The sequence below is a fragment of the Lepeophtheirus salmonis genome, chromosome 8, assembly GCF_016086655.4.
Source record: "Lepeophtheirus salmonis chromosome 8, UVic_Lsal_1.4, whole genome shotgun sequence".
In the NCBI taxonomy this organism is placed as follows: Eukaryota; Metazoa; Arthropoda; class Copepoda; order Siphonostomatoida; family Caligidae; genus Lepeophtheirus; species Lepeophtheirus salmonis.
In genome coordinates, this window is record NC_052138.2 from 1,697,951 (window position 1) to 1,724,538 (window position 26,588).

Sequence of the window (26,588 nt, forward strand, 5' to 3'; positions counted from 1 at the left end):
ATTGCAAGAGATCTCGGAGTGTCATACCATACTCTCCAGATATATATTAAAAAAGTAGGATGGAAAAAGGTTTCTGATGGAAGAGAAGACACTTTAGACACAATCAAAAAAAGAAACCCATCTCCTCCGTTGTAAGACTCTTTTGATTTTTTATAGCTATTTTTCGACACTTTTGGTCCATCTACAGCCATGATGCTAACGCTCTCGACTAAACCTTTTGAGTGCATGTCGAGGGGAAGGCCTGCAGTGTCCGTCATCCAAACACCAAGGCCCTCAAAGCTACTGTAAGTCAGCACTGGCACGCCATCACAGTGGACTACGTCTGCAGCGGATACCAGACCTTTCACCGCCACCTGGAAGCAATCATTGCCATTAAGGGCGGCTACTCCTAATGATTAAGAGAGCTGAGACACACATCTATTTAAAGTATTCAATTTCTTGAAATTATATTGCTAATTAATAAATTATATGTTGTGTAGATTTAAAATTCAAAGTGTTTAGAGTTTAATGGACCACTCGGTATAATATCTACAAGAGACATAAAATATCCTTCATTTTTTCAAATTCTTTCTCGTGGCGTTATTATTATTATTATTATTTAAATACTATGTATGTACTATTGTTTTTAATAATAGAGGTAATGGGTGTGGAGTAGACTTTTTTATTTTATTTGAGAGTAGTAGCATATTTATTAATAATAAACAGAGGGATATGTTATGTGTGTGTAATGTGTATTCGCCCCACCCTAGGATGAAGGGTCTATGTGTGTATGTAAGTTAATACGGTTTACGGTTCCTTGTTTGTCTCCTATATCTAACATAATATGTACGTAAGTACTCTGGGGTGCTGGTACGGCTGGTGTTAGCCCTATCAAAATCGAAGGAGAATGAAATTATAGACACACATGGAAGAGGATCCTTCATTTATGTATGTACACTAGAGCAAGAATAGACAAATCAATTTGATGCCCTTTCCATCCTTCTATACATATATTGTTTTTATGATCACTAATTATTCATTTCACTATTTTCTTTCTATAATATTGTATGCTAAGTAGCGGTAGTACTCCCATTTATCGGAGAAAAACTAAAAAAGAAACCAAAAATCAACATGGTAAAACCCTGCCAATTAAAAGAATGTTTAATAACGCTGTCCACCAGCAAAAATGGTACAAAAACAGTATATGCTCTATTTAATAGAGTTTGATCCTCTGATTTCAAATATGGCCTTATTTTTTCTCTACTAGCCTCGTGGCCTTAAAAAAAAGCCATACATTTGTCTGTTATTTTTGACTATTTTTAAGGTTCAAAGCAGTTTTAAGCCCTCGGTGTTGAATATAGGGCTGAATATATTTTAAAGCTGAATGTTAAAAAATTCTAAAACCATTTTTAAAATGTCTGCATCATACTTTTAACTCGAGTTATCTTTGTTTAAAGTGGAAAATAGATGTTTTTTATTCAGAGGCTCATAGCTTCAAGACAAATAGATTCAAATAGTTTAATAGTATTGCATTTGATAGCTGAATTTATTATCTTTTTTTTTTTTTTTTTTTTAAGAACCTCTCCAAAAACGCTCTATATTGCTGTCAATTTAAGATAAGGCCACGACAATATTTCAAGGATAAAACTCATGTTTGAATTGATCTCATAATAAAAGTCCATAAGTTTTCGTATGCCCCAACTACAAGAGATGGAAACTAAGAGAGAGTGAAGAAAAAATGAGATAGAGAGAAAAAGAAAATGGATTTGCTACGAGGGCTCCCTTGAATGTCCGTTTTTTCGAATCCCTTACTCACTGCGGGTATGCAACGAGTTCTTTTGTGTCCATGAAGCTTGAAATAATTTATTTATACAGTTTGAGACATGAGGCTTAATCTATCTTTTCTTTTTCTCCTTTTTTTTTGTTTCTATCTCATTTCATCTTTGGTTCCTGGGCAATGGAGTAAGTGCTCCACGATTTCCATTATTTCAACGTTGGAACCACTGCTTTGCTCTTGGATTCAATACTGTATTGGGTCCATAAACAGGACAATTTGGAACATGGTAACAAACAAATGGATTCACCAAATACAGAAATGTAAATTAACTTTTTTTAAATGCACGCTTAACTTTTCTCTCATAACGTTGCCCAAGAACACACTTAAGAAAATAGGCCCTATTATTCTAACAAAAAATACTCCAAAAAAAAGTATGACCTGCAAGAATGATCGTGTTTCTATATGTTTATGAATAAATATTCATACAATTTAACATCGAAAATACCGGAGTTGACCTATTTTACGATTGCTTCAATCCTTTTAGTTTCAAGAACCTATTGAAACTACTTTTATGTATCTAGGAAATTGTAAGTAAATTATTTATTAGTAGAAGAATATTAAAAATGGTATTTGTTGAAATGAAATTCTTTGTAGCATTCTCAATTATTAATAAATGCATTTAAAAAGATAGATTTCATAAATCATTAGAGTTACATTCAAATATTGTGTTCATTTGTTGGTTTTTTTTGTTGGTTTCTTATACTCAAACATTGCAACCTTATTGTTTATTAATCGTGAGATAGAGCTCACTAAAGACATATAGCAAAATATATATAGATTAAATTGATGATAGGAATTATATTAGTTAATAAGATTTTTGTCACTTTTCCTTTTTTTTTTCTCCAAACACGGTTCTATAGACTTTTAGAGATCAAGTGTCCCTGGGTCTCTCAAGAACCTCACCAGACCAATCCCTCATTAGCATAGAATAATAAATATTAATATATATTCATTCCATGTATCTGATCAATCTATAGAGTCTTCTTCCTTAATCCCTCCCAAAAAGAGTGATTTGTACTACATGTTGTATACAGGAATGGATTCAAATGATGAATAATAATAAATAACACATCCACGTTCGTATCTGTTTTCCATCAATAAATAAGTAGTACATGTATATAGTATGTAAAAGTACAACCTACACACATAACTGTAACAATAACATCTATTGATTTCTGATCCCTTTAAAGTAATCTGATATTGCACCTCTATATATAGAGAGAGAAAGAGGGATTGGATTCTACCTTTTTTCACTCTTCTCTTCTCAGAAATTTTTGTTGTTGTTTGTTGTTTTTATTACTTAATATTTGAAATTTTATTTAAAATTTTTTTCAAAACTTTAAAAGCAATAGATTTTTGAATTTTTTTTTTTAACAAATTAATTGTATGAAATTTAATTTTTTTTTGAAGTTTTTTTTTATCTCAAAAATTAATATTTAAATATTATTTTTCTGTGAGTATTATAGATTTTTGTAATTTTTTTCAAAATTATTTAATAATTGAAATGTAGTTATAGAAAATATTTAACAATTTATTTTTTCCAAAATATTTAATACTTTAACTAATTTGAATTTTTGAAATTTGTTCATAAAATTTAATTTACATTTTTTTTGAAAAAAATTTCAAAAAACGAAAAATTTAATTTTTTTTTAAAAATTAATTTGTGGAATTTTTAATTTTCTGTGAGTAGTTATAAAAAGCTATGGATTTAATAATTTTTTTCCAAAAAAATATTTAATTTTCAAAAAAAAAAATTTCTTTTTTCTTTTCAAAATTTAATTTCATTTTTTTTAATTTTTTTGTATTATTTCCTAAAAAATAAATTTGATTTTCTGTAATTTAAGAAATTTTTGTATAAAAAATTTAATATTTGAAATTTCATTTCTGAATTTTTGAAAAATTTAATTTTACAAATTTTTTCCACGAAAAATTTTTAGCTATGGACTTAATAATTTTTTCGAAAATATTTAATTTTTGAATCTTTTTCAAAAAATTTCATTTTTCTAATGTATTTTTCCAAAAAATTGATTTAATTTTAGAAATTTTTTATACAAAATTTAGCCATAGAATAAATATTAAATTTTGAAATTAATATTTCAAAAACTTTCAATTTTCAAAATTTCAAAACCAAACCGTCTCGCAAAAAAATATATATATATAATCTTGGACGCCCCTGAACAATAATATCTATTGATTTTTGATTCCTCTAAGGTAATTTGATATTGTATCTCCTTATATAGAGAAAGAGGGTTTGGATTTTTACCCCTTTTTCTTCTTGTAGTACAAACATAGCTACGAATAAGAACTACACAAAAGCTACTAGTTTTGCAAATAATAATAATTTGTCTATTATGTAAGGTGACAGCTCTTATTGTTATACGATTATAGAGTGTTAAGGAGGAAGAACAAAAAAATGAGGAAATTTAATCCATCAAGTGAAGGATATATAATTTCATTAGAGAGCTCCCAATACATTTATACAATAATAATCATATATATATATTCTATAAGTAACAAAGTTATAATTGCAGAAATTATTCTCTTCAACTTCTCAATGTGTGGAGTAAGTTCGCGCCTCAGTCGTTCCTAGAGCAGGAAATATACATTATGTATGAGGGTGGCCTGAAAAGTTTACCACCTCAACGGGAAGATGGCAGGGCTCATAAATTAAAGCTAATCACCTCTATGAATGTTGACAGATACTCACCAAAGTTTCAGCCATTTGTGAAAAGTATGTAACAGTCTTTTGAAGTGAGTTGATGCGATTGTTATTGCATAAAATAGACTAAAACGAGTATGTAGCCGTCAATGAATATTTCTTTTTGAAATTGTAACCTTTAAATAGATTCAAACAATAGCAGATTTTTTTTTTTTGAGCTGACAATACGTGCTCTCCAGCAGTGCAGTAAAAAACTCTATATACTTGGATTGCAAAGTATTTGAAGTCGTTTCTCCATAAGAATAATGTCCTTTCATGAGGAAAAGCTTTTAAGAACGTGACGAGGCAAACCAACATCCAAAATTTTCTAACTCCAAAAAAATAGTATCCCTACCTCAAACTCCGCAGAAATAGTGAAAGATTTCCATTTGGATATGGATACCGAGACCCCATCGGAGATTTCCTCAAAAGAAAACTCCACCGTAATGGAAAACAAGAGATCTTACAACAAATTTACTCAATTAGGAATTACGGAATTGAATCATTATTCAATAAAAAGCCATCAGAAATTGATGAAGTTAACGATGAAAAAGGATGGTTCTTATTAGCTTTATTGATTTCAAAATTAAGTGGAAACAAGAAATTAGGACCAAATGAGATGACTTTCGACAATGCAGCCTATCTCTGGAGGAAGGTCTTAGGACTAAGCCCAAAATATATGGACTCAATTAGTTTACGTCTTCCCCAAAGAACTCTATTCACTTCTACATGGAGGATCATGAAAAGAGGAAATATTCTCGAAAACAGCTCTGCCTTGCAATATTAGGCTTATAAAAGTTAAGGTTTAACCTTTAAATAGCAGATTTACATACAAATACTTGTGTTAAAATTGGACACGTCAAAAGTCAATCCAAGTCGGGGTAATTTAGCCAAAAAAAAAGTTTCCTTATTGGACTCAGAGTAGAATTGGGGATCGACATTGGAGTAATCCTGTTCGGTCCTTGTTTATTTCATTCTCCCCTTCCTTTTCGTCTTAAAGGTTAAGCGTACACTTAAAAAAAGTTAATCTACAGTTGACTGTTTGGTAAAGCCAGCTGTGATTTACAATGCTCCAATTTGGAAGTAAAAAAAATGAGAAAATTCGATACATTCTTCAGTATCACTACGACCAAGGTGAAAAGGTGGAGTAGGCGCCCAAAAAAGGTGCTGTTTTTGTACCCAATACTATATCAAATGCAATTGCAAAGCGGTGGTTCCAGAGATAATCTTTGCTTTATATATAAGAGAACATATGTATGAATAAATGGAAGATTTCCAGCTAAATATTTTTTTAATCGAGAGTTCCTTGTATTTTTGCTTTTGTGTTACATTTTAGCGTGTTTGAAGCAAATCAACTCCAAGGTAGTGAGCTTAAAACTAAAGGGTTTATTTAGGTATGTTATTTATAGTTGATACAAATATTGATATTACATAAATAGTCAGTACATCAGTAGGAAGAAAGAGAGTGACTCAACGCAACCTCTCATTGATTTTGTGTTTAGCTGTTATAGATAGTAAGCTACCCATTGTTTATTCATTGATAAGCAATTGATCAACAACTACAATCACTACATACGGTGTTGGTAACCTTCTCCTCTTCTCCTTTGTTGACTCTCTAATCCTTTCTATTAATGTACTAAAAACATACCTAACTATGTACATATATTTTATTAGCTATCTATAAGTGAGTAATAACTGCACAAACAACTCTCGAAATCCCGTTTTCTCGGGGGTTTACACATAAAACATGGGCTGAAATGTCCCGGACTTCATGTATAAATAGCCCTTCTTTTTTATTATTCACCTCATTTTGAGATAGTAGCAACCTTCAAAAGCCAGCTGTCAAAATTTCATGACAATCTATGCTTTAGTTTGTGAGTGATTGTGCAAAGTGTGACACGGTTATTGTGATATTTCCAAACAATGGATCAAAAAACTAATTTCGGGTTTTTTTTTAAATATATATACTCCCTCATGAATGGGAAAAATACCATTCAAGCTAAAAAATAAATAAGTGAAAAGAGATATGGGAACTCCAACCCATAGATTGAATACAAATAATAAGTCGTCGGGGTGTTAGCCTCTCCCTCTGAAGTAAGTATTATCGCCTATCTTTGGCGCCGATTGTTTAAAAAACGTAGAATAAAATAAATCTTTATGAATTTAGATATATTATCATATTTTTCCCTCCACTAATGTTATTTTAAATGTAGAAGGTTCTCTTTTTAATAGCATTAATTCCTTTTCTACCCCCAAATCATGTAACAGGCAGTTGATATTAATAATTATCTTAGTTCAGTAATACCACAAGTATATAATCAGGGGCGTCCACAGGAGGTCCATATGTAAATAAATATTAATAAATGGAGTCCGCCGGATGAATAAACATCATGGTCTTGCTGCCCCAAAGTGATTTAATTAGAAATCCCTGATGAAACAGGCTCCAGATAGACTGGGGACTCGTAACAAATTCCACGATCTCATAGTTACTAAAAACTATTATTTTCTCAAAAAAACAAAACCGAATTCGCCGTAATAGTACCACATGAAAAGTAGTTAAATAATACAACAATTACAACCAGAAAGTATCTTTAGGGATGGGAGTTTTGGAGAGCGCAAGGGGAAGGCGGACGTAGACTTATGATGTTATATGATTTGGGGGAGTAAGGAATGGATTACTGGTAGTATAAAGAGGAGCTGAGAACCTTCTACATTTAAAATAACATTACTACAAGGAAAATATTCTAATTATATTTAAATACATATATATTTAAAAACAATTTACACCAAAAATAGGGAAGATTGAGAGGAAAACGTAAACATCAGGATGACCATAGATGAAAATAATATTATCATCAGCTGAGCTATGCCCCCGCCCCCCAAATATAACCCTACGCCCCTGATCGGTGGTCTTCAAGATAATCAATATATATTCTATATTTTTTTTTTACAAATACAAACAGGGGTTGGGAATCTAAAAATGAAGGATGTCCAATCGAAGTGGGGTTTTAAGTTTTGGACAAACACAAAACTATTACATTTTGCAAGCATAATATATTTTTCTCCAATTATTATTTGACACGGATTTATTCATGACGTCCAGTTGACGGATTTCAAGATTTTTTTAGGGTGAGAGGAGGTATGGTAAATTTCGTAGTCCAACTACATTGAGAACATATCACTTTTTCACGGATCCACAAAACCTTTTCAATATGAAGTATATAAGCGGGGCCTTTGTATGAGGGCTGCAGGAGCTATGCCCCCCCCAACCCCCAACGTAGGATTTGTGTTTTATAGTTTTTATAATCTAATTGGTCATTAGATTTTTTTTAATGTTCCTTTAATTGATCATATGGTAGCATTGATAATTAAACAAAATAACCTAGGAATCTTGTGTGAAGTCTTTATACATTATATATATATTTCTTTCTCTAGGAACGATGGGGCGAGAACCTAAATGTATGATCATCTCTTACCATATTGTTTTCGGTTGTTTTTATGGAACATTGCAATGCATATTTTTTGCTCTAGGTTTTTTTATTTATGTTTTAGGGGGAGTAAGAGGAGACATTTGCAGCTAATCTAGTCTACCCTAACAATACTAATAATTAATTTAACTTACATTACAAAAAAACTACTAAATAAACAAAGTCTTTTCTATCATTCATCAATATACACCACGAGTTATCCTCGTTCTCATTATTAAATCCTTTTTTTTATTATTAAAATAAAAACAAAAGCATTTATTGAATATGCTAATCCTTTCGTTACATCTCTCCCTTTTATTTTTTCTTCTATCTCACTCACTCACTCACTCGCTTATAGAAGTATGTATGTACTTCCATTAAAATCTGAAGAAATCCTCATACAATAATGCTCCATTTCATCACTCACTTATTCAAATAATAAAATACGAATATGCTTATTGATTTTAATGAGTAATTTATCTTTCTTATTATTTATTTTACCTTTATAAAACTCTACTCTTCCACCACTTGAAAATTATTTTTTATTTATTTTATTATTATGACTATCAACACTCATAGATATTTAATATAATATAAAAAATACCACTTAAATCCAATCCGACAGAAAAAGAAATAAAGATATTTAATTTATATCCTTCTTCAAACAAAGAAAAAATTAAACATATTAGTGCTAGATGTGAATAATACTCAAACTTGAGGATAAAAAAAACAAAACATTAACTATTTTTTAAAGTAGTGATGCTACGATTAATCGAAATCCGAGAATAGGGTGTTTTTTCTGGCATCGGCGTCTGGAAAATAATGTTTAATTGAGGATTCTGATGTATTGTCAGGGGCGTTCATCAATGGGTGTAAGAAGGACTGTATCCCCCCTCCCCCCCCCTAAAAAAAAGAATAAAATAATGGAATTTTTGCTTCTTACAAGATAATTTAATATTTGATTACTCCACAGACGAATTATACTTGGCACAGGCCTCATAAGAAAGATGTACTTTTTTGGCTCTGTGGGCCGGTGCACTGTCTTGTTGGAAGATGTAAATTCTTCCTTGGACTAATCCATCCATCAAAGGAATGTAAATTATAATTGCAATTATTTTTACTATTGCCTCGTCTTAAAAATCATTATCTCCTCCCATTGTAAGAGCAATGTATATTAGAATATTTGAAAATTTGCAGTGGAAAAAGCTCATCAGTCAGAAGTATTGCCTACCAACATTTAATGTAAATATAATTTACATTAAATGTTGGTAGGCAATTAATAATTTGATCAATTGTACTTCTTAGAGATTTACAGGAAAACTGTGATTTTGATCAATTATTGAAACTATTAAAGTATCTTCATTTGAATTGCATCGGCATCAGTATATTTCTATTAAGAGATTTAATTGGTCAATAATGGAAATGAGTGATTGATTAGAAAATACCTTTGGGACAGGAACACAATGAAATTAAAAACATCATTTGATGAGATGTACTGATAATTAATTATCCACCAGCGGACTCAATAAGAATAGTATGACTTTTAAATTTGCAAATGGACTCACAAAAAGAGTCGAGAGAACACTCGAAGCAACACTAATAGACAAAGAAAGAAATGCCATGGTGATCCTTCTTCAAACACACAATATCAATGTACCACCTACCTAAGTGTATTTAATCATTTAGTGTGATATACTCATTGTTATAGAATTAAATCCTCAAAAATTCACAAGTAATGTTGACAGAGTAGGTGAAGAAATTAATAAATAAATGGGTTTTTTTTTTGGTTTTTTTGTTTTCAAGTGCAAAGTGTGTGTGTTCGTGCTTGTGTGTGGTCCTCTCCCTACTTTCCCTCTTCAAAATGTGAATGATGAGTTGACTCAAGACTACATTTTATCGAACTTTGTTTGGTTCACATCTTTAGTTTATCTTTAATTTAATTAAGTAAAGCTCTATTTAGCTATATTGATGTACTAGTGAGTACCCCGCATTCAGAGGAGTTATTGGGCGTCAAAGAAGATACAAATTCTGCTTTAATAATATATTAAGATAACACCACCAAAAAACCCTTAGTCTTACACTCAATACTTGGACGTTTTCTTCTCAAGGATAAATTTAAAAAAATAATATCAGACTCAGAATTTTTTTATGGTGATATGATGATCCAGGAAGATCTTCAAGTCATTGCTAAACATCATTTGAAGCATATAAAGCTTCAAAGGGGATGTTAATAAAGAAAAAACTAGGTATAACAATTTTAAAACGAAAAACAGTTCTTTTTTTCATTATTTAATAAAGTTTGTCAGTCCTAGGCCCTGTCCGTATCGGTCTTTTAATATAACTACAACAGCTGAAGTATAGCTAGAACATAAAATATCAAATACGTTCTACCTATAATTAATAATATGTCCTTAGGACCGTTGAACGCTAAACAAGATCAGATCTACAAAAGAAAAGACTGGGAGGGGGATACTGATTTCGGGGAAGCCTAATTGTTCTGTAGGCCTGATACAGGGTGGTCCAGATAAATTTGGAAAATCTGTAAAAGCGTATAAAGAGCGAACTAGATGAGATTGAACCATATTTTTCATTTTTTTTATTTGAAAGCAATATTCAATTATTTATAATGAAATTATACTTTCTTGATAACCTCAGTCACACGGCGCCGAAAGCTTTGGCAGGCTCGTTCGGGTCCATCATTATACGGGTTCTGGTTTTGCACTTATAATTTACATTCCTTTGATGGATGGATTAGTCCAAGGAAGAATTTACATCTTCCAACAAGACAGTGCACCGGCCTGCAGAGCCAAAAAAGTACAGGAACTCTTGAACACCCTTAAACTTGAGCCCGGATTTTTGGCCTGCAAACAGCCCGAACCTGAAACCATGCGATATCTTTCTTATGAGGCCTGGGCCAAGTATAAGTCGTCTGTGGAGGCCCTGAAGAAGTCCATTATCTGTAAAATGGTAACGCTGGGTCCGCACGAGGTCGCCCGGGCCAGCCAAAGCTTCCGGGCCGTGTGGCCGAGGTTATCAAGATAGGCAGATCTCATTATGAATAAGTGAATGTCATTAAATGAAGCTTTCATATATATGGTACGTAATCAAATATGGTTCTATAACATTTAGTTTGTTCGTTATAAGCTTTTAAAGTTATATACTGCCTGAACGGAGAGGTCGTTCCAATTCATGGACACGAAGTAAAATTGAATGCGTTAACAGTGTAGAAAATATTTAATTACATATTGAGGGTTTTTTTTGCTAGGATGAAAGATAATTCAATTAAAGGAAATAATTAGTAATAATATCTCAGACCCTTGTAGGTTTTTTAGACCAATAAATATTTCTTGCCTATTCCGGAATTTAAAAAAGTGTTTTGAAGGGAATTTGTATAAATCCTAATGTTTACATAGATAGAAGAAGAAGAGAAGAAATGCATTTGAAAAAAAATAAAAATGAATGAAGAACAAATATGGTGGGGGTTCTCATCTCTCTTCTTCTTCCTTGGAAGAAACAACATCTCCTGGAACTGTCATGTTTACAGAGCTCTTCTTCCCCTTTCTATCTCAGAATCATTTTCCTCGCAAGAATTGTAAAAACAAATATATATATATAAGAAGGTTAAAAAAATGGTACCTCAAATAAAAAAATCTTATAGTTATAATAATATGAGGTGGATAAACCCCCTCCCCCTCTCTTCAAACTTTACGCAAATGATCCCGGATTTTTATTTTATATGTATATATGTAGTTTTAAAAAATATTTAAGTAGTATATTCACATTTTTTTTTATTATCCTTAAATCCTCTTTATGAAGATATCGCATTATGAATTGAACATACGAACATCCCATTTTTTTATTTAAAATCCATGACATTTCAAGGGATTAATCAAAGGTACTTTGGGATATACATATATATATACATACATTGGAGTGATTTAAATCACTTGAATAAATAAATAGGGTCTGTCTCTAAAAGCTCTCTGGGTGTGAGAGTCAACACACTGGACGAATATCTTTCTTGAATGAGCTGCTCTGATGTTACTGATGGGACTATATATGTTATTTCTATTTTATACTTAAAAGTACAGGGCGGGAATTTGAAATCCGGAACAAATTTAGAGCTCAATACCTTGGCAACCCTGAGAGAGATATATTTTTTTAAATGAGCTCATCATTGACAACTTTTGAGGTGCTTAAACCCGTGATAGCTTATTTTTTTGGTTCCCGTGACACCCCCAAATGACCATAGACGTAGAGGAATAGACTACTTTGAGTAAAGAACATAGAAACCTAATTGAGGGGTATGTCAGTGTACAAGTGTGGTTTGAAAAGTTTCCGACCTCAGCGTGGAGATCGCAGCAACCGTAAATAAAAGCAAATCACATCAATCTAGCATCTATAGAATGCAGATAGGATTTTGAAAGTGGGATGCCCCTTCCCTCACGTCACCACACTCCCAAATGAGGCCCACGAACGATACAACCCCACTATAACAGCCATTCAAAACTTTATTTCTGCCGACACATTATTCTAAAATGTACTTGTTATTTGTGGTATGATCATCAATAAAGGACGGAGACAGAGTTGATCAGCTTTTAACAGTATGTCCCTTACATTATTGGTCATTATTAGCAATGAGAAAATTCTCTAAATCCTACAATTATTTTACAGAGAAAACGCTGAGATCTATTTGGACGGGTTACAGAGATGGAATCATCACTAGGAGAAGTGTGACGACGAGGTACATGGAGACTTTGTTGAAAGAAAAAAAATCAGAAAAGATTTATTATATCTTTATTAGGTCGGAAACTTTTCCTACCACTCTCGTACCTAATTGAGGGGTATGTCAGTCTATTGTGTATTTATATATAGGTATTAGAGGTAGTTATTGAAGTAATAATAATAATTAAACAACTTAGGTAGGAGTAGTTACTTTATCAATTCTCAGTATTGGAGCCCGAAAAAGAGAGAGAGAGAAGGGGATTATAAGATTACGTTTCAAGGAGGAAGGAACTCAAGGAACCGGGGAGATATATTATGTATGTACAATGTACATAAATGAAGCAGGAACAACTATAATAATAAAAACAAAAAAAGATGGAGAAAATACAACAAAAAAAAAATCTTAAATTTTTGTTTTATTTTTAATCCTCTAATGGTTGTAACCTAAAGCCATCATATATGATGTCCTCTCTTCTCCCTCTGGATATCATTCTCCTTCTCTCCTTCCTTCCTTTCTCCTCACTTTCAGCCTCTTTACATACATACAATTGGTGTTGTGTCGGTCCATATTTATTCAGTACAGTCCAGTCATAGGACTGGTACTTACAGGGGCGTCCACTGGGCCTGTAGCCTACCCCCCCCGAAGTAAAAACAAGGGAATTGTTGCTTTTTACTATTTTTTTTTTTGATCAAAAAATTATAATTTTTGAAAACTAAATTTTGAAAATTTTGTGCAAAAATTTAGCTTTGAATTTTTGTTTCTACAAAATTTAACATTTTAATTTTTTTTACAGAAAAATTAATTTTTCAAGTATTTTATATAAAAAAATTTAATTGTCTGTGCATAGCTATGAATTTTTGAAATTTTTTGGAAAAAAATTTAATATTTGAAATTTAATTTTTCATGTTTTTTTAGAAAAAAATTAATTTTCTGTAATATCTATGGATTTAAAAAAAAAAAAATCCAAAAGATTTTTTTTTTTCCCCACCAAATTTTAGTTTTTTGATTTTTTTAAAAAAAAAATCCCAAATATAAACCTGCGTACACCCCTGCCATAGGACCATCAATTCTATCAATTCTATGGTTCAAATAAGATGTATGAAATATTTATTAAGATATATATTGCAAAAAATATTATTTAATGAAATATTTTTTATTCTTACTTAGTTATATTATTTATACTATTATATAACGGAATAGTTTAAAAAAGAAAACATCCTCATTGACGTCACGAAGGATGGATTCTACCTTCTTTAAGGACCGACAAGTCAGAATGGACCGCGGTCCTTGTTCCTAAATAAAGATTGACAAAACACTACATACAATATATCTTGTTTTGTTTTTTTAAGAAAAAAAAATCATTCATTTTTTACTCCAAACGAAAAAATTTACTAGTAAAAACAAAAATTTCTTCATTTAGGTGGGAGGCTAAAGCTCTTCACCCCCCCCCCTCAACCCCTGCAGACACTACTACACAATCAAATCCCTATCAATTTAATAAAAATGCATTAATTTTGAAGATTTACATATTAATAAACTTATTTCCATGGAGTTTATTAATTTTGACGCCTATTTTTTCAATTTCTAATATTTGAGTCTGGTTGATGAGACATTTTAGGTGTTGAACGTATTTCGGTACGAAATCAATCATAAAAATAAGATTTAAAAAAGATATTTGTAAGTACTTGTACAAATAATCAATAACGTCAACTTCAGATTATTTTTTATAAGGTGTCAAATCGAAAATGGCATCATCAATTAGTTGTAAAGGAATTGTTTCACATTATAAATAGATGTGGGGTTGGAAAGTTTGGGCCACAGGCCTGAGAAAATGAGATTCGAAGCTTTTAGGGCTGTACGTAATCCATCTCTTAATTCCTGATTTTATGCTTAATCTTTTTCTTACCTTATGTAGTCCGGTTTGCAAAAAATGTTTTGATTCCTCACGAAGCAAGTATCATTCTCGTCCAGAAGGCGCTTACAATGTATGCATCGTAGGCATGATGCATGCCATTCCAGTCCGGAAGAGACTCGAAGAACGTATTGATCATCAATCTCCGTTCGACATCCCGCGCAAATGGACTTGATTTTCTGAGTTGAGTAACCTGGAAAATTATTTATATAGGTATATTCTGTATAAGTTACAATTTAGTCGTCATTATTTAATAAAAACCTTGTTCAATTATAACATTGTTAATTCTGGTTAGGGGCATTCCAAGCCAAATCAATTATGTATCATTAATTTACATATATTCAGAAATTTCCTGAACCAACGCACACATTTTCATCTGTAGTATTTAAGTGGAATAGAATGTACCTCTAAAAAATTGTTGTATATGTTCATCATATATTACAAATTAACGAATAAAACCTTGAGTTGAATTGAAAGTGGATATGTTTGATTTTTTTAAAGGTCAAAATATGGATCTCGTGACCTCCTTGTTAAAAACGCATTTTGTTGATTTATATAATAAAATACACAACAAAAGGACGAGACAATTATCTATTAAATGTCCTTTAAAATAAATCGAAAATATCTTCAAAAAGAAATCAAAATACAGGGATTTAAAAATGGGTTAAGTGGCGTCGAGGACGAAGTTTTAGAAGCCTCTAAATCTTGAACCGGAGGACAAAAAAAGGGTGAAATTTTGAGTTTTTAAGTTATATTAAAATATGTGCGAAATTTGAAAGAAAAAAAAATCCAAAATGGTGCTGTTTTTTTCATGATTGAGTTGGCTTGGAATGAACCTATATCAAAACTTAATGGAACATTCAATTATCCGAATCCCAAGTACTCTAAATCAAAACTATTCAACTCATTTTTTGGTTGCAACTTGTACAAATTTTATAAGTTGTAATTTCTGTGTCTCAAAATGGATTATTTAATTACAACATTGTTCATTCTAATTGGCAGCTATTCATTGATACTTTCATTTTACTTTGATCTTTGATAGTCAAAAATGACATCATTAATATATTGATTATCCATGGAATATTCAATTATTGCCTTATCCTCATCCCAAGTACTGTAAATCCTTTATTTAAAAAGATTCATCTCATTTTTGGGCTGCAACTTGTACAGTTTGCTTATACAAGTTGTAACTCGTACACAATATATATATATATTGTGTACGAGTTGCAAGTTTTATTTACAGTATTGATGAAACTACTGTACAGGAGGGATTTTTTGGGTATCTCTTAAGGTATTCGAGGGAGTGGAGGTCTTGTATAAAAGAATTAACATTCAATTAATTTTTATTAAAAGATATTGTTAAATTTATGAGCTAAAAAAAATTACTTTTATTGAGATTATGAAATGGATGAATATATTTAGACAAAAAGGTTAAGAACAACTGTTCTAGACCAATTTGAACCAATATTTGATTTGTGTTACACTTTCAAACTATGGACCAATAATGCTTTCTCATAGCCAGTGATATGGTAAGGTGCTTAAGAAATTTATTTTCTAAAAAAAAGTCATACTTTCGAAAAGTTGAATAAACACGCTCGGGAGAAATTTACTATATGTGCGTAGGTTCGCGCCTCGGTCGTTCCTAGAGAAGGAAATACACTTCATGTACAGTGATGAAAATCCAGTGTGTAATGGGAATGATTAAAAAAAAACCGGAAAATCAACATGGTAACCCTGACAGTTTGAAGAATGTTTAAGAGGAGAAAAATAATTATGTCCCAAGGGAAGAAGGAGAAAAAGATTTGCTAGAATAACTTCGATGTCGATTCCCCATTCTATTCCAAGTCCAACAAGGATTTACAATAATAAACATTATTTTATTTTATGATCACAAACGAATGGTCAATCAGGTTTTGAATATAATTGAATCCATTTAGGAAAGGATGTTCACTACTCAGAAATTAAATAATAATGACAACTGCTAAGGAAAAGAAAATTCATTCTTCAGAGTACCAATTCCAAAATAAGGGTCAGCTAAAGAATACGGCGGATTTTCATCCGTGGTCATGTATACAGAATTCAACAGTGCAACAGCATCTGACCAAATAAAGGAACATTTAAAAAAATTAATGCTAATCACTAAATAAGTTTAGTTATAACATCAGTTGTTTGTTTTTTTATTAGCCATCATTAATTGATACTTATTATAATTTGCCACAGAATACTTATCTATGTATGAAAACTTAGTAATCTTTTTTCTTTTTAAATAGTGTCGAAAATTACACCATTAAAATTATATTGACCATATAATGCAGTGGTTCTCAAACTATGGATACAATGCTCCCTATAGTGGTACGTAAAGATAGGGATTACACCCTCATCCCCTTCTCTGACTAAAACTTTGATTTCAAATAAATAAAAACGATATCTTTTATAAATAAATAAAATATTATTTAATTTTTTTTTTTCATAACATCAAAAGTTGTTAAATTTTAAGTTAAGTCAAAAATTAATAGGACGTATCCTAAGAATGGACTGGACCGAATAAATAACGACCAACAAAACACTAATATATACTGAATGGTGCATTAAAATCAGAACACTTGTGAATTTTAAACTTCCTCAAGATAATATTCATTAATTAACAATATAATTTTAACAAAATCAATACTTTAAATAGATGTGTGTCTGAGCTCTCTGGAACATTAAAGTGGCTTCCAGGCGAGGCACACACATACTGCAGATGTAGTTCTCTTTCATGATGTCCCTTTACGTGGGTGACAGTGGCCTTTGTGTTTGAATGACGGACACTGCATTCCTTCCCCTCGACATGTACCCAAAAATTGAGGTCGATGAGGTTGGCATCAGGGATGTAGGTGGGAGAAAGACTAACAATATTTTGCAACGGAGGAGATGGGCGTATTTCATAGCTGGTGTAAAAAGTGCCCTTTCCACCCTCACATGGCTACACACTTTTTTAAATGCTCTCTTGATAGTCTGGTGTGAAATCCCGATATCTCTTACATGGGGCCTCATGGACTAGAAGTGTTTGCCCATGGTTTATTTGTTTCACTCATCCGTGACCAGTTTAGCCTTTTTGACAGGGCCCTTCTTCCCCTTCTACGTTTCCGACTTGCTGACGACATAAACGGTGGTCTTGGAGGCGCCCAACTGCTTGGAGTGGCGAATTCGTGGATCACGTTCAAGAGTCATTTTCTGGACTTGTACGCAAGCTAGAGAGATTTTAGGTTTGTTTTGTTTTGTATTAATTATTGAATTAGTAAGTGTTCAGATCTACATGGACCACTCGGTATATAGAAGAGACGAGATGTAGAATTCCTCGGTTAACCACGAATCTCCCTTCCCAGCCAGCTCCCTCCCTCTCCAACCATAAGACAGCACAAATATGTATCGCGAACAGCCCACCAACCACAAAAGACTCTCATATCTCCTTTCCTTTGTCGGTTCATCTCTGAGCTGCTGCTGCTGTGGTCGTACATAAGTGTGTCATTAATATTGAGTGCTAGTCAGTGGGATAATGAAGACATAAGGGTAATTAAATACCTTTATCAACACCTTCAAAGGCACTCTCTCTCTCCTTAGATCGATCTACATATCACAACCATATATTTTAGTAAGGAATGTGGAACATACCTTCTACTACATAGATCCGTATGTAACAACTAAGATCCATGTCCCATCATAAAGATAGTCATCTAAAACAACTCCGCAGCAATGGGGGTACTAAAGAATGTACATATTATGTGTAGTAATCCAAACGAGGGCTTTAACAAAATTACGATCATGATTAGAGTGGGTGAGAGGAGTATGATTCTTCGAAAGAGGGATTCTACATTACACCTATGTTCGATATCTTTTATCACGGATAATCTTTATTAGCCCTTCTCCTTTGTTGTTGTTGTTTTATCATATTAGAGTCATATTTTTTATGACTTATTTGCTTTTGAATGTGGATGAAAAAATATTGTTATGTACACAGAAGATTTTCTTTTAGTTATACATATATATACCGGGTGGTCCCTTCAAATCTGAACATCTACTAATTAAAGAAGGTTGAGGGATAAACCAAGGAATAAACAATTGGTTACAAGCAAAAACAAAGCTGAGCTCTCTAGCTTACGTAGAAGTCAAGAAAATGACACTTGAACGTGATCGACAAATTGTCGTTTGAGCGTCTACAGGACCATCGTCTACGCCATCAGCAAATCTGAAACGTTGGAGAGGAAGAAAGGCTCTGTCAAAAAGGCCAAAAAATTAAAGAAAACAGCCTGGGCCAAACACTTTTAGTCTATGTGGGTCCATACAAGAGATATAAGGGGTTTACACGAGACTGTCAGGAGAGCTACCAAAAAAAGTGAGTGGAAAGATCCATGTGAGGGTGGTGTGTGTAATTTTTACACACGCCAAAAATAAAAGAAACCTATCTTTTCCGTTGCAAAACTCTTTTGAGTATTTTTGCTCCATACATCCTTGATGCCAACCCCCCTCAACTACCCTTTTTGGGTACATGTCGAGGGGAAGGTCTGCAGTGTCTGTCATTCAAACCCCGATGTCCTCAAAAGCACTGGGGCATTATGACAAAGGACTACATCTGCAGTGGGAGCCAGGCCTTCCACCACCATCTGGAAGACATCATTGCTGTAGGGGCGGCTACATTAATGATTATGAGTGCTCTAACACACATCTATTTATAGCATTAATTTTGTTAAAATTATATTCTTAATTAATAAATTATATCTTGTTAAAGTTTAAAATTCAAAGTGTTCAGACTTGAATGGACCACTCTGTATATAATCATAAGTAAAGTCGCAATGAGGGTAGAAAAGCTTATATGTAAACGTGGCAATCAACTGTGGTAAGTTAATAATAATACTGGAGATTTCGTATAAAACGCCATCTATGTACACGAAAAGTAAATATATATATATTATTATCTTAAAATACTAATAACAATTGCTGTTGTCTCGGTCCTTATTTAGGACTGAAGATATCCCTCCTGTCCAGTTGAGTCTTGCATATACGTCATAAAACTCATTAAGTTCGGTCCTTGATGACGTTAGAGAACTTTATTTCTTCTTTTTTTTATCAGTTCTAGTACTGACAGTCCGAAGGACCGAGAGTCTTATCATAGATTATCTTACCATATTTATTATCTATTCACTTATAAAATCACACAACCTCTCTATTATCACCAATACTTTTCAAGAAACCTTCTTCTATAATACAAACGAAATAAATATGATGAACTACGAAGGAACTGAAAATATAATAACTATGTTATGGATACTCTCAAAAATTAGCTCTCTCTTTGGCCAAATTTGGCCTTACTTTTGGAGCACTCTTTCAATTTTTACCCCCCAAAAAAAAAAAAAAAAAATGAAACTTTCCTACAAAATCTTTCACCTTTAGACAGGTCCACGATTAATTACTTAAATCACAAATTTCAATTGACAATGGGAGAAGTCTCTACTTTCAAGATTCATCACAAAAATTAATTCTTCTCTTATTTAATGGAAGAATTATTTATTTACAAAGACACTATTAACGAGGTTGCGTTTTTGGCTTACTAATTGTACTCATCATAAATATATAATACAAAGAAAATGAATTCTCCTTTCCTTGATTTTAGTTCTCTGTAGATCAGTGGTTCTTAAGCTTTACCTTATTTAATTTCAGAATTTCAATAAAGCCCTTAGATTAGCTTTTGATAAAAAAAAATCGAATATTTTCTCCCCATATTTGACTTTTTTTAACGAAGATAAATTATTATTGTCAATAATGTAGTGTCAGTCCATATTTATTCTGTCCATTCCAGTTTTAGGACCGGTCCTTAAGACCATAGATTATTTACTGGCCCTCCTCAAATTAAGGGACTTTTCCTTTTTACTAGAAAAATTAGTATTACAAAATTAATTTTTTAATTTTTTTTCCCAAAAAATTTTTTTTTTTGTGAATAGCTGTTGATTTTTGATAAAAAATTTGATAAACGAAATTTAGTTTTTCAATTTTTTTTTTCAAAAATTTTAATTTTGGATTTTTTTTTAGTCCAAAAACCAAACCCCCCCCAAAAAAAAAAAAAAAAAAAAAAATATATATATATATATAAAATCCTACAGACGCCTCTGAATGTAAACGTTTGATGAGGTTAATACAATAATTATCAAATATTTAATTGATGGTCGAAATTATATAATTATATCAATTTTGATTTCTTAGGTTAAGAATAGAAATAAAAGATGGTTATTCTGTGACGCATTATAAAGTTCAAATGTCCACCACAGTTTTATTATACGTAAATACACTATGAATAAGTAGTAAATAAATAATTTGAATAGATCAAAATCAATTAATAGCAAGAATAATGTATGATTGGTAACTAAAATGAATAATGATGCTGAAATTGCAATTTGTATTGAAATTGCAACTTGTAAGAAAACATCATATCAAGGGGGTGAGTCACAAATTTGACGTACCTCAAATATTTACTTTACAGAATGAAGCCGGAAAACGCCATCCTTTCATTATGAACTATGGTGTTTTCCAATTTTTACAATAATATGGATCTAAGAAATTCAGTTTAAGAGTCGGAATTTCTCTATTTTTAAATATCAGACTTTAATTTTTGATTTACAACAGCTCTCAGCCATCGAAAATACACATACATAAAGCCTAATATACCATAGGTATATTTCAGTTAATAATTAGTATAGATATTGCATTCAAATTTATTATTGGATGAGTTAAAATATAACGAAAAAGAATGTTTTTCATATATTTAACAGTGCTTTCCTTCCAGGGCTCCAAGGAGGTTATCAAGGTCTAAGAAAAATCTTAAACCCAAATAATCGGGCAAAATTAGTTCCCTGCCAAAGAAAATTTCTTTTCAGGGGGTCTACAGGGATGAATATACTAGGAATAACTGGCTTAGAACCTTTATTTGATTTATGTGACTTCATTTGGCCCCTTTCAAATAAAATATATTAATGTATAATTATGTAATTGTGTGAAATGAATCTTTGCTACTTTCATTTGCAATTTGTGGTCCCGTCAAAAAGATTTATCCAATTCATTTATTAATAGAAGCCAGAGTCAATTTATAGTCAAAATAGATTCTAGCTTGCTTTTTTGTTGATGCCTAAAATCCATACCATAAAAATAGCCATCATCCCCTTCCATTAAGTAAATAATAAACCCATTCCATTTTTGGATTGGCTCAACCCCATAAAAAATAATGGGTTTAAAAATTAACCTGCTTTTAAGCAAGTACATATGGACAAAAATAAATGAGCCGACGACCACCCAAATACACATTTAATATATAAATATCTACAAGTGTATTTTTATTTATTTTGTAGACCCAAAAGAGAATATTTAGTTCATACATATAAAATAACTTTCAAAACTACAATTAAAAATATAATTCGTCAAAATGTGTTATTCATGCTACTACAAACTTACCCGGATTATTCTTCTTATCATACATTCGGTGGTGCTCTTCAGAGGTGATCCTTTTATTAATTAATGCAATCACGAGGATTCAAAGACTCACTTGAACCTGCAGATACTGATGAATCCAACAGTCACTTCTTCTTCACAAACGAATGACGTTATTGCAGAATTTACAAAGCCACTTGCAGTTTTATTAGAAGTAAATATTAAATACGATAAAAGTACGTGAATGGAGTCTGAAGTAAATATTATAAATAAAGATGGAGTCAGCTGTTGATTGTTGTTGTTCTTCTCCTCTAGCTTTTCTTCTTGATCAGCCAAGGCAGTTATTATTGTTTACGTACAAGTGAATTCTTCTTCTCCCTTCTTGTTTGCCCCTTCGTGAGGTTGGTATGAGTGACTACTTACGGGCGTGCCTGACTAATGCGACGTAGAAGAGCAGGAGTCGACGACAGTGAGTGACGACGAATATATAAGGAGTGCTATCGGCGTGTACGCCTCAAGCCTCCGCCTTTACCGCAGTTTTTTAGGCGCCTTTTTGTTTGTATTCTATGATGAAATAAATCCCGTTGAGACGGCGGATTTTTTCCCCTTCTTTGTACGTCTACTTTTCCTACTTTAATTCTTCCTTTACTCCATAAAAAATCAATTTCTCTATTTGACATAATATAATATACATTAATTTATTTTTACTTCTTCCTTGAAAAGTAAAATTACGGGGTGATTGCTTAGATTTGATATAATTCTTCTTCATTATAGGGCAACCTTTTGAGTACAAGGTCAAGCTATGGTTATAGCATAGTATTGAATATTATAACGTTTGTGATTGACTTTCATATTGTTAGCATAGAACCATTCTGCATTCTATTTAATACGGTCAAAGAGTTCAGATTGTAGATGGACTTTTGAAGGAAAGAAAAAAAAATATTCAAATATGTATAGGTATGTGAATTGAGGGTTCATTCTATCCATCATCTTGGGTTCATCAACCTACTTACTTTTTGTACCTCCTAAAAGTAACAAAACAAAAAAAACAATATTCATATAATATTATAGTCAAAAAATGGAGACAGAAGGAAGTGGAACTGTCCACCAACTAAACAAATCAGGCCAAAAGAAGAACTCTTTTGAATTAATAATACGAAAATATTTGACAAAAACAAATTAATTGATACTAAAAACTGGAAGAGAGAAGAAAGTGGTTCTTGATCACGGCCTTACATTACTAACAACAAAACACAATTGGACAGGAATATTATTTATTTGTGGATCCCTCATGGGCGTCCGCAGGATTATATATATATATTTTTTTTTAATTTGATTTTTTTTTAATTAGTAAAATTAAATTTTTAGAAAAAAGTTTCAAATATTTCATTTTTTCCAAACAAAATTCAAAAATTCGCAGTTATTCACAAAAAATATTGGCTATCATATAGAAATACAAAATTTACAGCTACGCTTTAATATAATATTACTAAATATATTTCACTATCTAATAAAATACTTTGTAGGATTTTAATATTATGAAATGTATTTATGTAATTCATTTTAAAAGTTGTGAATAAATGATATTAAAATGATAGTCGGGGATACTTGATAGATAAATATAAGTTATTGACTTATTTGCCTAAATAACAAATGAATTCAGATTGGTTCTTTTCTGTTTCTTTTATGAGGAAAGGTTGCGTGAAATGATCAAGGTAATCACGTGCCGCGTTACTTCTCTAACAGCAAAATTCACGGTGTATTTTGCTGTTTGATAAATAAATGATGTAATAAGTTATATTAAACTTTTATTCCGTTTCCAACTGGACAGGGATATAATTTTTTCTTGATACTTTGTCGTATAATTAAATATATATATATATATGTATTTTTGGCTATCTTATTATTTCTAAGAAGACATTTGGCTATCATATAAAAATAGGAATTTATAGCTACGCTTTTAATAAAAGATATTATTACTAAGCAAAAAAATACTATATAAGATACTGTGAATATAATGAATGTAATTCATTGAAACAGTTATGGGGAAATAATATGTCAATAACAGTCTCGGAATACTTAAGGGATAAATAGCAGTTGGTATGATTGACTTATTTGGGTAAATACCATATTATGATTTCGGGTCCTTTTTCTGTTCCCTTTTATATGAAAGGTTGCGTGATACAATAAAGGTATTTATGGACATGGTATTTTCCTTGTTTTTCATCCAAGATGTTTATTTTTATGATACCAGCAATGACATCATTTTACCTTATCCAACTCTTTATTGCAAGCTGTGAAGGTTTCTGCTTCTATTCTCCAAATCAGTTTTTTTGAAAGTTGATTGGTTGAATTAGAAGCAAGCTGTGAAAAATCCCAACTAGATTTGAACAATAATTGACCATGAATTGACAAACTATCGACAGATTTGTGGTTTTTTAATCTGTTTCTTTTCAAATGAAATGTTGCACGATACAATACATGTAAGGGTTGTCAATGATTAATAATTACATCCCTTCAGATTAATAACATAGCCATTTTAGTCAAAAAGAGAATAACTATGCTTTTAAAATTAGCAAACGAATAGAAACAATTATACAGACGGTTAATACTGCACTCACTAGTACATAAACACAAAAATTTACATGGTGTTTTGTTGTCAGCTGTTGATTTTTCAGTTGATTTTTTCAGATTGAGTAATCTTTATTTTCATTAGTTGTATTAGAATGAGATAATGTTAAGGTAATGTGAACAATTCTCAACAATTATGGAATAGTAATTCTATCGTTGAATATTCGAATTTATAAAGAGACTGATTTTTTGGTAAAACCGATCCAAACCCAATTTTTCTTTAAGAGAGGTCCAGACCAAACTTCTTTACAATCATGACAAACCAGTCTAGGAATTTCAGACCGAAACTAACACTACCAACTGATTTTGTGTATTTTCCTCCATTTCATTTCGCCTGAAAGGCTGTGCCATATGATAAAAGTAAAGACGTGTTATGTACTCACAAGCTCCCTTAGTTATTATTCAAAGACACCATGTCATCTTACTAATGAAATGATAGCTATTACTCCTATGTAATTAAATAGATACTCCTAGAAGAAGAGGTTGCGTGGTAGTGAGTTGAGTTAAAGTTCCATTAATTAAATTAACGTTAATTATATTCTTCAACTTTTATTTGTACATATCATAAGTGGAGGAACTTGTTCCTTGAAGATCTTTATGGTATCCCCGTACTTTAAAATCCATTTTTTAGGTAGAGATTCTGTTATTGTTGTTGTTGTTGTTGGAGTAACAGTCACGATAACAATAATAGCAACTCGCACAGTAAAAGTCTTTAGGAAGAAAGTTCTCTTGTGGGATTTGTTCCCTTCTTCTCCTCGAGGGAGAAAAGGTTTACTGCATGGAAGAAAGAAATCTTCCTTCGGGATTTGTTATTTCCGTCTTGTTATATATATATTTATTCATTTTTGTTATTCTAATCTATTTACGTATGATAATATTATATGCTTTTTTGAAGAGATAGAAAGAAAATCCTGGTTCATCTGCATATACATATTTAGTAGTGATGGGACGATTAATCTGAATCAGAATTAGAGAATCGGGTGTTTTTTCTGGAATCGGCATCAGGAAAATAAAGCTTAATTAGCGATTCCAATTACTATTTATTACTGGCATTTAACAATTTATTACTTTTTAATGTTATTTAAAAAAATAATAATAATAATATTTGAAATTTAATATAATTTTTGATTTTTTTTTCCAAAAAGTTTAATTTTTTCTGAATAAATTTATATTTTTGAATTTTTTTTACAAAAACTTTATATAAGAAATTTAATTTTTGATTTTTTTTTTCAAAAAATTTATTTTTTTGTGAACAGCCGGAGATTTTGGAATTGTTTTTTTGAGAACAGTTGGAGATTTATTTCTAAAAAATTTAACTCTTTGATAACAACTGGGTACTATGAAAATTTTTCCAAAAATTTTTATTTTTTGTGAACAGCTGGGGATTTCCAATTTCCTCCCAAAAAAATATAATTTTTCAGTATAGCCATGGGTTTTTGAATTTTTTTTACGAAAAATTTAAACTTTTCATGAATAGTTGTGGATTTTTGACAAAAATTTATATATGAAATTTTATATTTGATTTTTTTTTTCAAAAAATTAATATTTTATATTTAATTTCGATTTTTTTGGATTTTTTTTCAAAAACGCTCCTAATAGCAAAATGTTATTTTTTAACAATTATTCAAAATATTGAAGAATCGGAATGGGCATTGGGAATTTTAAATCGATCCGCATCGAAACTTGCATCTGGATTTTTTTTTTTTTTTTTTTAATCGTCCCATCACAACTGTATATACCAACTTCATAAGTTTGAGCCAGATCTCTATGAATGAAAATGTGTCTTATCTTCCATTAATACGGAGAGCCACTTTAAAAATTATTATCACATCTCGTGTACATACATTCTACATATTTGTTTTCCTTCTCAGCCATTCCCTTGG

General features: G+C 31.4%; 1 protein-coding gene across 2 annotated transcripts in view; it reads right to left on the reverse strand.

Moving 5' to 3' along the window:
• LOC121123183 (insulin gene enhancer protein isl-1) overlaps positions 1-22,487 on the reverse strand; it is a 62,083-nt gene extending 39,596 nt beyond the window's left edge. For both annotated transcript variants that reach the window (XM_040718308.2, XM_040718309.2), the window contains exons 1-2: positions 22,099-22,487; positions 14,614-14,812 (exon numbers count right to left, since the gene is read on the reverse strand). In XM_040718308.2, the coding sequence (XP_040574242.1) occupies positions 14,614-14,812; positions 22,099-22,123 (224 nt within the window). In that variant the 5' untranslated portion in view covers positions 22,124-22,487. The remainder of the gene's footprint in view (positions 1-14,613; positions 14,813-22,098) is intronic.
• Positions 22,488-26,588: the final 4,101 nt, after the last annotated feature.